Source organism: Chrysochloris asiatica, unplaced genomic scaffold (assembly GCF_000296735.1).
Source record: "Chrysochloris asiatica unplaced genomic scaffold, ChrAsi1.0 scaffold00003, whole genome shotgun sequence".
NCBI classification, from domain to species: Eukaryota; Metazoa; Chordata; class Mammalia; order Afrosoricida; family Chrysochloridae; genus Chrysochloris; species Chrysochloris asiatica.
Genome location: NW_006408521.1, coordinates 18,992,301 through 19,005,356, shown reverse-complemented (window position 1 = coordinate 19,005,356; position 13,056 = coordinate 18,992,301). Strand labels below are relative to the sequence as shown.

Here is a 13,056-nt window from a genome sequence, read left to right as displayed (position 1 = left end):
GATTACAGAGCAGATCATTGGTTTTATATTCAACAAATCATACACCTTGTTTCATTACAAGGATTATAATCCCCTCCATCTACCATCAGTTAACAGTATTTGTCTCTATGCACTTTAGCTTTTAAAAAAACAAAACAAAAAACACCACTCATGCAGATATAATAATTTACATCTCCAAAGGGCACATTCTGCAAGTCTGCCTCCTGGTCTCCCTCTCTTCCCATGAATCTGGAGTCCTCAGTCACTCCCCCTCTCCATGCCCCCATCTCTGCCTCAGTTTCTGGCATCACTGCTTCTCTACTTTCTACTTGTGCGCTTCTTCCTTCATGGTCCTAGGGTCCTCCGTTTCTGCACTGTAAGATTAACCACTCCCCTGTTTTTGTTACAAAACTTCTACCTTTACAGTTGTGACAGTCCCAATTAGTCATGATAACAATTATTCACTATTGAATCATGTAAATCTTATCCCCATCTCTTTTCACCAGACCCACCTAGACAAGATGAAATCTATTCAGTGGGAACTCTTTCTTTCCCCCCATACTCTTAAACTAAACTCCCTCTTGAAATCTTGTAAGCCACTCACTTCATGCCTTTATTACCCCTCAATGTCTAAGTTGTCCCCCAGCCCCATCTACCTTGTGTACAGAGGGGATAGCACTGATACTTGATGTGAAGACTCCTTCCCTCTCTGTTGGTATTTAGAATAACTATCTCTCTGAGTATAGGTCAGGTTCATCAAATTGTAGCAATTTACCCTTGTATCCTTAATGAAAACAAATTTTTTTTGGTGTGTGTAGTCTTCCTCTAGTCAAGTTCTGATTATCAAGCCATCGAGGATAGGTCAAATGAGTACTGTCTGCAAGTTTGGGTGTTCTTGTGCATCTCCCCTCACTTCATATCAGCTGGATGCTTCACTCTTAGCTCTAGCCCTCTGTGGCTATGTCCTTGTCCATGGGTTCAAGTGTCCTCAGGTCTCACCACACTTTGGACCAAGCCTTTCCTTTTCTCTCTCTCATCTCCAGGTCAACGGGAATCAATGGACTATGGTTGAACTCAGGCTATTTCTTCATTGTTGCCTTTCCCCCTCTTCCACTCACCAGTAGACCAATGTGGTCACCAGCAAGCTTACATGCTTTTTTGTGTGTTACCTTTGAGTTTCAGTCTTAGAGGAGAGTTTGTCCTGAAGGAACTTGATTGCTAGCCTTGATGTCTTCCTGGTGAACAGGTTGCTTATTCTTGTAGTAGTCAGTCATACTGCCATTTTTGTTTTTGTTTTTTTTTTCCTGGTGATCTTTCTTTGAAGATGTATCTTCTGTTGCTCTAGCTGTTCCAGGCTGGTCTGCTTGTCCCACCTCATAAGGTTCTGAATGGGACTCAGGTCCTATACTCTGTAAAGGCTTTGCAAAAGGCCTATTTCACTGGGCAAATTCTAGAACCCCTTTTAGGTATTCCAATCAGTTATAGGCTGAAGATGGGCTTACAAGTTTTCTGTAATAATGTTTCCCAACATTCCTTTCTACTCCACTCAAGTGCCTATTTTATAATAGTAGGGAAGGGAAACTAATATTCATAAGACAATCAAGCATTTTAGTATTATTTCCCCTCTTCAACCTATACCTATATTCCTGTATCCCAAAGCCCTGTTATTCCAAGGTTGACCATGCATCACTATTTACCTCTGTCCCACTTAGGACATGCAAACCTGTCTCAGTGTTCCATTATGTATCTTGTTCTTCTGCCTCCTCCCCTTTCTTGTATTGCCCTCCCCAACACCTGAACTGAACCCCCCACCCCAACCCCATTGTTTTGGTTACCTTATATTCCATTAATTCTTCCCTCCATTTAAGACAGTCTATTTTATCCTGTAAGCTACCTGATCTTTCCACCACCTGGATCTCTGCTCCTCTGTTTACCTTCTTTCACAATGTAAATGTTTTGATCATAGACTGACCTCCCAGATCCTCTGTTCTTATAATTTTATTCTGTTCTTGAATCTTCCATTTGTCGATTGAGTTCAGGGTGATGCTGCCACATACATCATTCTGTAGTTGTTGTCTGTTCTGGTTGGTTCTCAGTGCACAGAACTTCCTTTAGGATGTTTTTCATAGCAGGGTTGGCTTTGGCAAAATCTCTTAGCTTCTGTTTATCCTGGAATGTTTTGCTTACACCATCGTATTTGATTGACAGCTTTGCTGGGTAGAGGATTCTTGGAAGGCAGTTTTTTTCTTTCAGGGTTTTATATATGTCTCCCCATTGCCTTCTTGCCTACATGGTTTCTGTTGAGAGATCTGAGCTTAATCTGATTTGCTTGGCTTTGTAAATAACACTTCTCTTTTCCCTAGCTGCTTTCAGGATTCTCTCCTTATCTTTGATTTTGGAGAGTTTGATTATTAGGTCTTGGTGATTGATTGCCTTTTGGGGTCTGTCCTTCCTGGGGTTCACTGATCTTCTTGAATGCTTATCTTTTCACTTTTCAGGATGTTAGGAAAATTTTCTTCCAGAAGTTCTTCAGCTATCTCCTCTGTGGACTTGTGTGATTCTTCCTTTTTCTGAATGCTGATAATTCTTAAGTTATTCCTCTTCATGTTGTCCAACATGAATTTTAGGGGTTCAGGGTATTTTTAAAGTCTATATATTTACTGCTGAAATGAGCATATGTCCTAATAGGCACAGGCATTAACTTGCTCTTTTACACAGGGACCGTCTTACCAAAAATGATGTAGTTGGAACAACTTACCTGCACCTCTCTAAAATTGCTGCTTCTGGTGGGGAAGTAGAAGGTAAGTCCCAGGGAAGAACTGGAACAAGATAGAGCACAGGATTTCTGGAGACAGAGTGAACTTGGGTAGTTACCTGACAATGAACCTCAGTTCTTAAAAGCCAAGTGTGAGAAATCTAGTGAATCATCTCTGTGATGTTGTGGCTATGACTATGGTATGGATTGAATTGTGTCCCCCCAAAAAAAAAATTTGTGTTGTAATTCCTCCCTGTATGCCTATGGTTATAATCCCATTTGGGAACAGGTTGTCTATGCTATGCTGATGAGTAAGGATTAGCATAAATAGTATCTTCAGCCAATCTCTTTTCTAGAAAGAGATTAAAACAAGCAATCTAAGAAGCAGAGATGGGGGAAGAGATATGTCAGCCCCATGAAGATTGCCAGGACCTTCCTCCAGTACTGACAGAGCAAAAAGGTCTTCCCCTCGAACCAGCACCCTGAATTCAGACTTCTAGCCCCCTAAACTGTGAAGAAGTTAATTTCTGCTAGTTCAAGCACTTGTGATAGCCACTTGTGCTATTTCCGTTATAGCAGCACTAGATGACTAAAACAGAATTTGGTACCAAGAGGTGGGGTGCTACTCTAACAGATGCCTAAAATGTGGAAGTAGTTTAAGAATTGGCTAATGGATGGAGTCTGGATGTGTTTTAAAGTGTCTAATAGTAAAAGCCTAGATTGTCTTGAAGAGACTTCTGGTAGAATTACGGATGTCAAAAACAATTCTGATAGGAACTCAAAAGGAAGTGAAGAGAGTTACAGAGAATGTCGATATCATCGTAGAGAACACGTATGGAACCAGCAACAGAACGTTGCTTGAAATGTGGACCTTGAATGTGCTCTGGTGAGGCGTGGAAAGAAAATGATGAACATGTAATTAGATGATGAAAGAAGGGCAATGCTTTTTGTGCGGTGGCAAATAACTTGTCTGAATTATATTTAAATGTGTGGTGGCTCTGCCAATTGTCACAAAGCTTTGAGTAATTTTCCAATTAACTGGTGAGACTTGTATAAATTACAAAAGGGTCATTTGATTTGATTCTGAATTTGGGATTTCTTTGGTGTTGCTAAACCACTTACCTGGTATTAAATGTGATTAACTTTTTCAGTGTCTCTTTGATATAATGCATGTTACTCTTATTTAATCAATCATATTTTTACTATATAGATTTCTCATCTTCAGGAACTGGGGCTGCATCATATACAGGTTTATGATTTGTAATTTTGCTGTCTATTGGATCTTCCTGTCTACTATTGTCCTGCTGAAAATATGTTAAGTGGTTGCTTTTAGAACCTTTAATTATTTTCTTTCATATTTTACTGTCTCAAAAATAGTTTTGCCAGAGTAATAATCTTTGTGTGGATGGTGTATGGCTGTCTTGCATGGCTAAGTTTAGAATAAACATGCTAATCAGACTTTGCTATATGTTTCATGTTCTCTCCTAAACTCAATTTCATTGCAAATAATTATTTGCAAGATATAACATGTTTTTTTTATTGTTTATGTTCAGCAGTTAGAAATATGGAGCACTAGGTCAATTATGCTGAAATAAATAACTTTCCGCCATCTCTAGAATGGAAGATAATGAATGTTTTTCACTTTGCACCCCAAGGTTTTCATCTCCCAATTAGCTCCCCAGTTGCCAAATGATACTTTTAGTACAATGCCAATTGTAGATATGTTGTTGTTGTTGTTGAGTGCTGACTAGTTGGTTCTGACCCATTGTGATCCTGTATAGGGTTTCCAAAGAGCAGCTGGTGAGCTTGAACCATTGACCTTGCATTCAACCAGAAAATCTACTTGAAAATCTTGTTACCTTTTCATTTGAATAGTATTATCTTTTTGTAAGATTAACATACATTTATAAGTTTTATAAATTACCATGACTGTTTTTTAAATTTGCTAACATATCAATAAGAAAAGAGCTAGCTGGCCAGTCTTAAAGTTCTTATAATGTGCATTCATATAACTAACACAAATAGCCTCAGCCAACTAACTAATCGCTAGCATTGATTTCAGTAGACTGAATGTTAAAAGTCCTCAATCTAATGATAGTACTTATATCTCAGTAAATACAGGAGAAACAGAGGTGGGCTTTGTTCCAACATTTGGACCTTGTTATCTGAACCTTTATGGAAGCCCCAGAGAATATACGGGATTCCCAGATCCTTATGATGAGCTAAATACTGGAAAGGTTGGTTTCTCAATTCAGGTTGTTATTGATGAGCACTGATTGATGTAAATCCTTCTTATGATGGTTATAACTAATCCCATATTTAAGGGACCTCCTCCGATTCCACCATAAACCATATGACTGATAAAATGTTGAAGGATTGAAGTCTGGGTTCCTCAAGTCTTAGAATGCGAGACTAGGAAAGGAGCCTGCTGTTGTTGTTGTTGTTGTTAAGTGCCGTAGAGTCAGTTCCGACCCATAGCGACCCTGTATAGGGTTTCTGAGGAGCTTCTGGTGAGCTTGAACCACTAACCTTGCAGTTCAAAAGGCTTTGCAGTCTGGTGCATTAACACACAGCACCACACTAGGACTCCAGGAAAGGAGCTTAGGGATGTGTAATTTGATGATGGCAAATACATACTTTGGCCATTCTATTCCACTGCTACAGTGATGGTAAACATCAGTGATCAATGCTGGCACTCTTTCCTAATAAATCATTGTGCTACCTGGAAATCTTTTCAATACCATGTTCTATGGTTGACCAAATAATTGGAGGTATATGACTGATGAATCCCTTCACTATCCCTACTCTGATCCAGCCCTTCCATTTTAGATTGGAAGTGCTCTTTTTACCACAGTAGAAGCCAAAGTAATGTCTTGTAGCAACCTCCCAAGGCCCAAGCAAGGGAGACCTGTTGTTGTTGTTATGTGCCGTGGAGTCAGTTCCAACTCATAGTGACCCTGTAGAGGGTTTCCAAGGCTGTAAATCTTTACAGAAGCAGAATGCCTCGTTTTTCTCCCGTGGAACAGCTGGTAGTTTCGAACTGCTGACCTTGCGGGTCCCAGCCCAATTCGTAACCACTCTGCTACCAGAGCAGAGAGAAAAGGCTCTGGGAAGGGAAGGGTGGTGGACTGGGTGTGAAAGGGGAGATCTTCCTGTCCTCTCCAGAAGATGATTGACAGCACAGCTGGGAAGGACTGAATGGTGTCAACCAACTGGGGTAGTAAGAGGAGTAGTCACCATTCATCTTCAGCCTCATCAGAACATCTTCCTCCTTTATATCCTGGTGTCACTGAGAATATCCCTGGTTGTCAATATGACAACCTCCCTCTTCTGAGAAGAAGAGAGAAGTAATCAAGTTAACACAGATATACAGAGCTAGAGTCTGGTAAGAAAGTCCTAGAATTCCTTCAGCCTCCATCCCTAGCCTCTGATTCAGAGCATGGCTTGAAAACTTCTGGCCTTAGTCATGGCTAATATTTCTTTCAGCCTTGTCATCCCAGGTATCCTTCCTGAAGTTTCTGATACCAAAGACCCAAATCCAGCTGGGAAAGTTGCTGACTAATCCATTTTGGAGGTTACCCATTGCTTTGGAGTCAATTTTCACAGTGACCCTGTAGAACAGAGTAGAACTTCCTGATGGGTTTCTAAGTCTGGAATCTTTATGGAAACCCTTTACAAGGTTACTGTGAGTCGGAACCAACTTGATGACGCTTAACAACAACAGTAATCTTGACTGAAGCAGCCTACCATATCGTTCGCTCAGAGAGTGGCTGGTAGATTTGAACCTCCAGTTTTTCCATTAGCAGCTAAGCGCTTATCCACTGTGCCACTAGGGCTCCTTTTTGGAGGTTAGGGGCATGGGAAGGAGAAATTTTTTTTGTAGCTGGGCTACTTATTAGAGGGACAGGGTTCTTATTGCTGTTGTTCATGCCTAGAGGAATAATCCTGTGTTATTGCTTTTCAGGGGGAAGGAGTTGCCTATAGAGGCAGGATCTTGGTTGAATTAAGCACTTTACTTGAAAAAACACCACCAAATAAAAAGCTTGAGTCCATTTCAAACGATGACCTGCTGGTTGTTGAGGTAAATGTTAGCGTATAAATGATGCATTGTGTGGAGTAATACATGGTGGTGGGTTAGATGGTCTGTCCTGCTTGAGCAAGGAGGCCTGAAGGGAACATCAGGAAGCAAAGGGTCAGCTCTGGCAGAATTAGAGAGAGATCTGAATCATAACACATGCCTGTCAACACCCTCTTGATCTATTTATAATAACATCATGGGGTGATCAGACTTGCTTCATCCTTTGAGAAGTTAATAAAATCCACTGCCATGAAGTCAGTTATGACTCATGCTGACCTCGTGTGTTACAGTATTATGTAGGAGGACTGTTTCATGGGGATTTCTTGGCTGTAATCTTTACATAAACAGACTGCTACACCTTTACTCTGGGGCACCTCTGGATGAGTTCAACCCTCCAACATTGAACACAAGCCCAGGCACCTCTCTGAAATGTTAATATCCTACTGAAAACTGGCAAAAGCAGCCATACCTCCACATTGAATGGCTTATTTACTAACTGGGTTAATGGGGTCTTCAGGGAGATGAGTCACTGGAGAAGGATATCATGTTTGGTAAGGTGGAGGGTCAGAGAAAAAGAGGAAGACCCCCAACGAGATGGATTGGCCAAGTGGCAGCATCGATGGACTCAAGCGTGGCAATAGTAGTGAGGTTGGTCCAGGATCAGGCAGTGTTTCGTTCTACTGTGCATAAGGTTGCTATGGGTTGGTACCGACTCGATGGCACCTGACAACAACAACAACAACAACAAGGGAGATGACTTCAAGAGTCATCCCCAAAGATGCAGGTGCCACCACTAGTTACTTCTATTTTCAGAGGTAGCTGGTCTATCACAGTCTTTTCAAAGTATGATTGGTTATCCGAAGGCTCACTTACAACAGTTCTGAGTCTCCACTTCTCAAAGATACGAAGTCCAGGATAATTCCAAGTTCACCTCCCTGGTTATTTCTGAGAATCGCAGAGGAATGCGTACACATTCTACAAATTTGGATTGCTTGCAAGAGCAGCCAGTTTACTGATGTCCCCTTTTCAGGGCTACTCCCTGCTAGGCTCCAAATCATCCTCAACTCCTCAAGTTTCCTGGGGCTGCTGCTGCCCTGTGTTCTTTATCCCTCCCTCCCTTCCATACATGGGCAAACCCTTCTTTACCCATATCACAGCAGAGACCAAACTGCAACGTTTTTTAAGTTTTTACTTTCAGTTCTGGAACAATGATAGGGAAACACAATGAAAAGGGCAACTTACAGTGGTTCTGATCAGCTTTCTGGATTTCTCACAGTTGGTCGTCACCTGTCTCTACCTGCCTCTTCCTGTGACTGCACACAACTCCCCATGGGCCCCAGTCATAATGGGAGCTGGAGGAAGAGACACAATATAAAGGAAAACCCCATAGTAATCAGCATGCAAAACAAATCAGTTTTCTGTGTTCCAAATAAGTAAACACATACAGGCAAACATGCTTCTATCATGGATCTCAGTAAAAATGAAGCAAAAAAAAAAAATGAAAGCGAAAAAAGTAAGAGTCAACAACATATACTGCTATAGTATATGTCAATAGTATAAAGGGAAAGATTTTTATTAAATAGAACACAAGTCTGAATTATTTTTCTTTGCTCCATATAATTGAACACAGATGGCAAAGTAGTTATGTCATCAATTTAATAAACATAAAAATTTTTTAAAAACAACAACAACTCAGCAGCATTAAAAAGCAGGAGAAAGAGCTAAGATGCTCACATTTCAAGTATCCAGGAGCATCTTACATCTCTCTCTCTCTGGTAAGTGAACAGAGAGATGTGAGGATCTGTGCCACTCTCATCACCTGGCAGGAAGATTTTATGAAGATGGTCAACATAGAATGTGATCATCACTCTTATCCAATTTACAAAGGTCCCCTGTTCTGACCTTTACCCAACTTACAAAAGCCCTGTGTCTCCAGTCATAGGCAAGTAATAGAAAATTTAGGTAAGGTGAAGAGGCTGCAACAAAAAAGCGCCTTGGTTGCTAAATAGCAAAAGTGCTCACCCATCTCCCTAGGGCTTGGATCTACTGCTCTACATGGGCCTGGTCAAAAGAACCTCCAAGAAAAGCAGCAGGATTCAGCCTGGTTATTTCCACAGTAGGCATCAGGCAGTAGAAGGCGGTCAGATGATGCAAATCCAGCATTATCTAACACCTGCTGGCTTTGGAACCTCAGCTAGACCACTGATGGACCCTCTTCTTTGTCTCTGGAATCTGGAATCTGTTCCGGGATCACCTCCCTGTTCTTTCCCAGTCTCCTTGTGTGTGAGCTAACGTATTTGGGGAGCATTTCTTGAACTGGTATTCTCTCTGTTGCTGAACTAGGAACTCCTTCAGATCCCCCATTGGTCTGGACCACATTCAATGCTTAATAAATATTACATGAAACGATGCATTCAGGTTCTTCCTGCATCTCCACCAGTTTTCAGCCACCTTTAGTGAGTAGTTCCAAGACGGCAGTTTTCTTGTCACTGACCTTTAACACGCTGTGCTTTGTGGATCCACAGCCACTTTCATGATCTGCTACTCCCATCAGAATTCTGAAGCCAGTTGGTACTCCTGTTGGGTATTCTGGTTGACAGAAATCATCCTTCTCCCCACATTTATTTCTGAAATGACCTTATACCACTTCCATTTAAAATGTGCGCTGATCAGAAGGAGAGCCCTAAGGTCCTACAAAATCAAAGAAACTTACAACGTTTTTCTATACTGTAATTTACATTCTTTAACTTTTCCATCTGGAAGGTGGTTTTGCCCCAAGGCTACTAAAGGCAAAAGCTGACGTTCCAGACTCTCTGAATGGTACTTATTATTTTTTATTTGTGCCCTGAGGACAGAAGGGAAGTGGAAAGGATGAGGTAGGAGCAGGGCAGCCTGTTTCTCAAGCAGGTGAGCAGATAGATGCTTTTGGAGTATTGATAACAAAATGGCCCCTTTGGGGCTCTTGAAAGATGTGGTGAAGGCTAGAGCCTAAACTATTGTTCTTAGAGCCCAGACCCTCTAGGGTTGGGGTTCTATCAAAGCTTTTGCATGTGATGGTGCAAATTCTACTGCCACTGGACCCATGACCCACATGGAAGTGTACAGGACAGTCGGTGTAACCAGAGGCAGCAGCTCACTGCTCCAAGGAGCCTCCCCTGCACCTCCCCACCCACTCTTGTCTTGACAGGTGATTCTTTTATCGTGAGTCAGAATCAACTTGATGCCAACTAACAACAACAGTTTCCTTCTGGGCCCTGACTCAGGTTCAGAATTCTATTTTGTATTTCTGCCATAGTCCTAGGTAGTTTACAAAAAAGGTGTTATGCTGTGTAAGTTATGACAAATACAAATCATTGCCTACTTTGTAATTTTCACACAACAATCCCTCCTCAAACCCACAATTTCCACAGTATTCCAGATTCAAGGATAGTGTAGGGTGCTTAGTTGTGGGTGCTTCTGACAGTCCCCCAAGCCCGTCTCTATCAAAAGTGGCAGTAGAAACAAACCCTGGTTTTCACCCTCAGCTGCACCTTAGAATCAGCAGGAAATGTTTACATTCACAATGCTCAGGCAGAATCATAGGGGTGGAACTCAGGTACTAATATACTTAAAGTTCCATGTGGAGCTAAGATTGAAGACCAATATTTTAGACAGACTGTCAAACAAGGATTGAGACTCAAAGGCGTTTCTGATGAAACTACCTGAGGGTTCTACTAGAGCACATCAAGAAATTCCTTTAGTCAAAATGGAAATTTTATAACAGTGAGATGTCTGGGCAACAAGCAATATTTACTGTCAGAAGTTCTCGAAACAGTTGTCTTCAGTAAATAAATCTTGCATCATACATGCTAGAAAACCTACACATAATTGTGATTCATTTTATAGAATAAAAGCCATGGTTTGGATGAATAATGAAGAAAAGGAAAACTGGTTAATAACATCCTACAGGGATTAAGTAATCCTAGTATCATAATGGTAGAAAGTGCCATTATTCAACACTTAGATTGTGTTACAGATTGGTAACTAGATAGCAATGGAAAAAATAATACAACAACAAAAATGTCAGATGCCAGTTTTAATCCCAATGTGGCCTTCAAAGCTCAAACAGAAGGACTACAAAACTGGAAGTTCCTTCTCTTGTTGTTGTTGTTGTTGTTATTAAGTGCCATCAAGTCGGTACTGACTCATAGCGACTCTATGTACAGCAGAATGAAACACTGCCTGATCCTGGGCCAACCTTACTTCTGTTGCCACGCTTGAACCTATTGATGCTGCCACTTTGCCAATCCATCTCACTGGGGGTCTTCCTCTTTTTCTCTGACCCTCCACCTTACCAAGCATGATATCCTTCTCCAGCGACTGATCCCTCCTGACAATATGTCTGAAGTATGAGAGATGAAGTTTGTCCATCCTGGCCTCCAAGAAGCACTCTGGCTGCACTTCTTCCAACACAGATCTGTTGGTTCTTTTGGCAGCCCATGGCACTTTCAATATTCTCCTGAACACCATAATAAGTCAGAATCAACTATATGGCACTTTACAACAACAACATTAGGCTTTGAATTATATCTTCTAGAAACCCAACCCCAAACTCACTACCATCAATCCATTTTAACTTGTAGCAACCCTATAGGATAGAGTAGAATTGTCCTATAAGGTTTCCAAGGCTGAGAATCTTTATGAAAGCAGACATCTTTCTCACAGAGCAGTTGGTGGGTTTGAACTGCCAATTTTGGGGTTGGCAACTGAGCGCATAACCACGATGCCACCAGGACTTCTTTATCTGCTAGAAATCCACATGTGAATAAGGGCAAAAGGAGTTACAGCTGGGCTTTATATTTGTCATATTTTGTAGAAGTATCAGCGAAGGCGGAAGTATTGCCTCTGTGCTGTGTTCCATTCAGCCACCATGTTGCAAGATGTTGGTGAAGCCATTCAGTTTGAAGTCAGCATTGGGAACTATGGTAACAAGTTTGACACAACTTGTAAACCTCTGGCATCAACAACTCAGTACAGCCGTGCCATATTCGATGGTAAGACTGGCCCTCACTCCTCTCTTGTGCACATTTACTGAGGGAGCACTTGGGGGCAGGAATTGTGCACATTAGTCCCCCTTTGACCTACATTATCCCCAGCATCTGATTAGCCACAATATCTGTTGTCCAGTCAACTTTGACTCACAGCCATCCCTTGTGTGTCAGAGTACAACTGTGCTCCCTCAGATTTTCAATAACTAATATTTTGGGAAGTAGATCACCAGAACTTTCTTCTAAGGGGTTTCTGGATGAACTTGAACTTCCACATTTTGGGCTAACAGCTGATCACACTTCCCAGGGACTCCAGAATATGATCAATGGAAAGGAAAAGACTCAATGAGAAAGACACTATGGTTGGAATTCAGGCATCTTTGAGACTGGCCAAACCCGAGACTTTGCAGGCCTCATTGCCAAGAGCTGAACCCCAGCTTTAACACCAACTCTGCCTTGTGATATCACATGTTTAATGAGTGCTGAACACTAAGCATCCTGAACCAGCCACTTCCTCCCACCTCTGCCCTGCCAGACCCCATATCTTTCTTCGTTTTACTAGTTGGAGTGGATGGGACTCAGGCTTGGGCTTTGGAGTATCAGGAGTCTGGTCTTTGTTCTGTTACTCACCAGCACTATGACCAGAGTTGCTCTGAGGATCAATAACTGCATTTGAACAAAGAGTATGAGAAGAGCCTAAGAAAGATACTGACAGATGGTTAGAGAAGACCGAAGAACTCTGGTCCGAATGTCCCATAGTCTCAAATATGTTTTGTACAACCAGATTTAAAATATAAAATATCCTAGAAAACAAACGTCAGCTAATTCTTGATCACAGTAGTTCCTTAATACCAAAACCCATGTAACCAGCAAAGGCTTATAAAGAACCAAACATCATATCCTCTTGTCCCACCTCCAAAAAAAAGACTCATTTAGGATAAGTTTTCAGGGACAAATGCATTCAGTCTTGATTTTCTTAATTTCTTATGATCTCTATTGGCTGTTTCCCTGTTGTGTAGTTATCACTGAATCACTAAGAGCCTTGCATTGATGTGATCTGTTTACTGTGGTATTTGAGAGAGATTTTCAAAGCAAGGCTCTGGTATCTCTTTCGATTGCTTCATTTTATAAAATTCAAGAACCAGACCACCCAAGCCATTCCCCAAGCATTTGGATCAATCAACAGCATAGATGACACCGCTCCTTAATAAACATGC

At 41.4% G+C, this 13,056-nt stretch overlaps 1 protein-coding gene across 2 annotated transcripts in view; it reads left to right on the top strand.

The window, feature by feature from the left end:
• MYOF (myoferlin) overlaps positions 1-13,056 on the top strand; it is a 188,516-nt gene that overhangs the window by 83,684 nt on the left and 91,776 nt on the right. The window contains exons 16-20 of one of the 2 annotated variants that reach the window (XM_006831147.1): positions 2,698-2,780; positions 3,945-3,983; positions 4,847-4,971; positions 6,699-6,815; positions 11,668-11,845. In XM_006831147.1, the coding sequence (XP_006831210.1) occupies positions 2,698-2,780; positions 3,945-3,983; positions 4,847-4,971; positions 6,699-6,815; positions 11,668-11,845 (542 nt within the window). The remainder of the gene's footprint in view (positions 1-2,697; positions 2,781-3,944; positions 3,984-4,846; positions 4,972-6,698; positions 6,816-11,667; positions 11,846-13,056) is intronic. The other variant, XM_006831148.1, reaches the window with a different exon arrangement.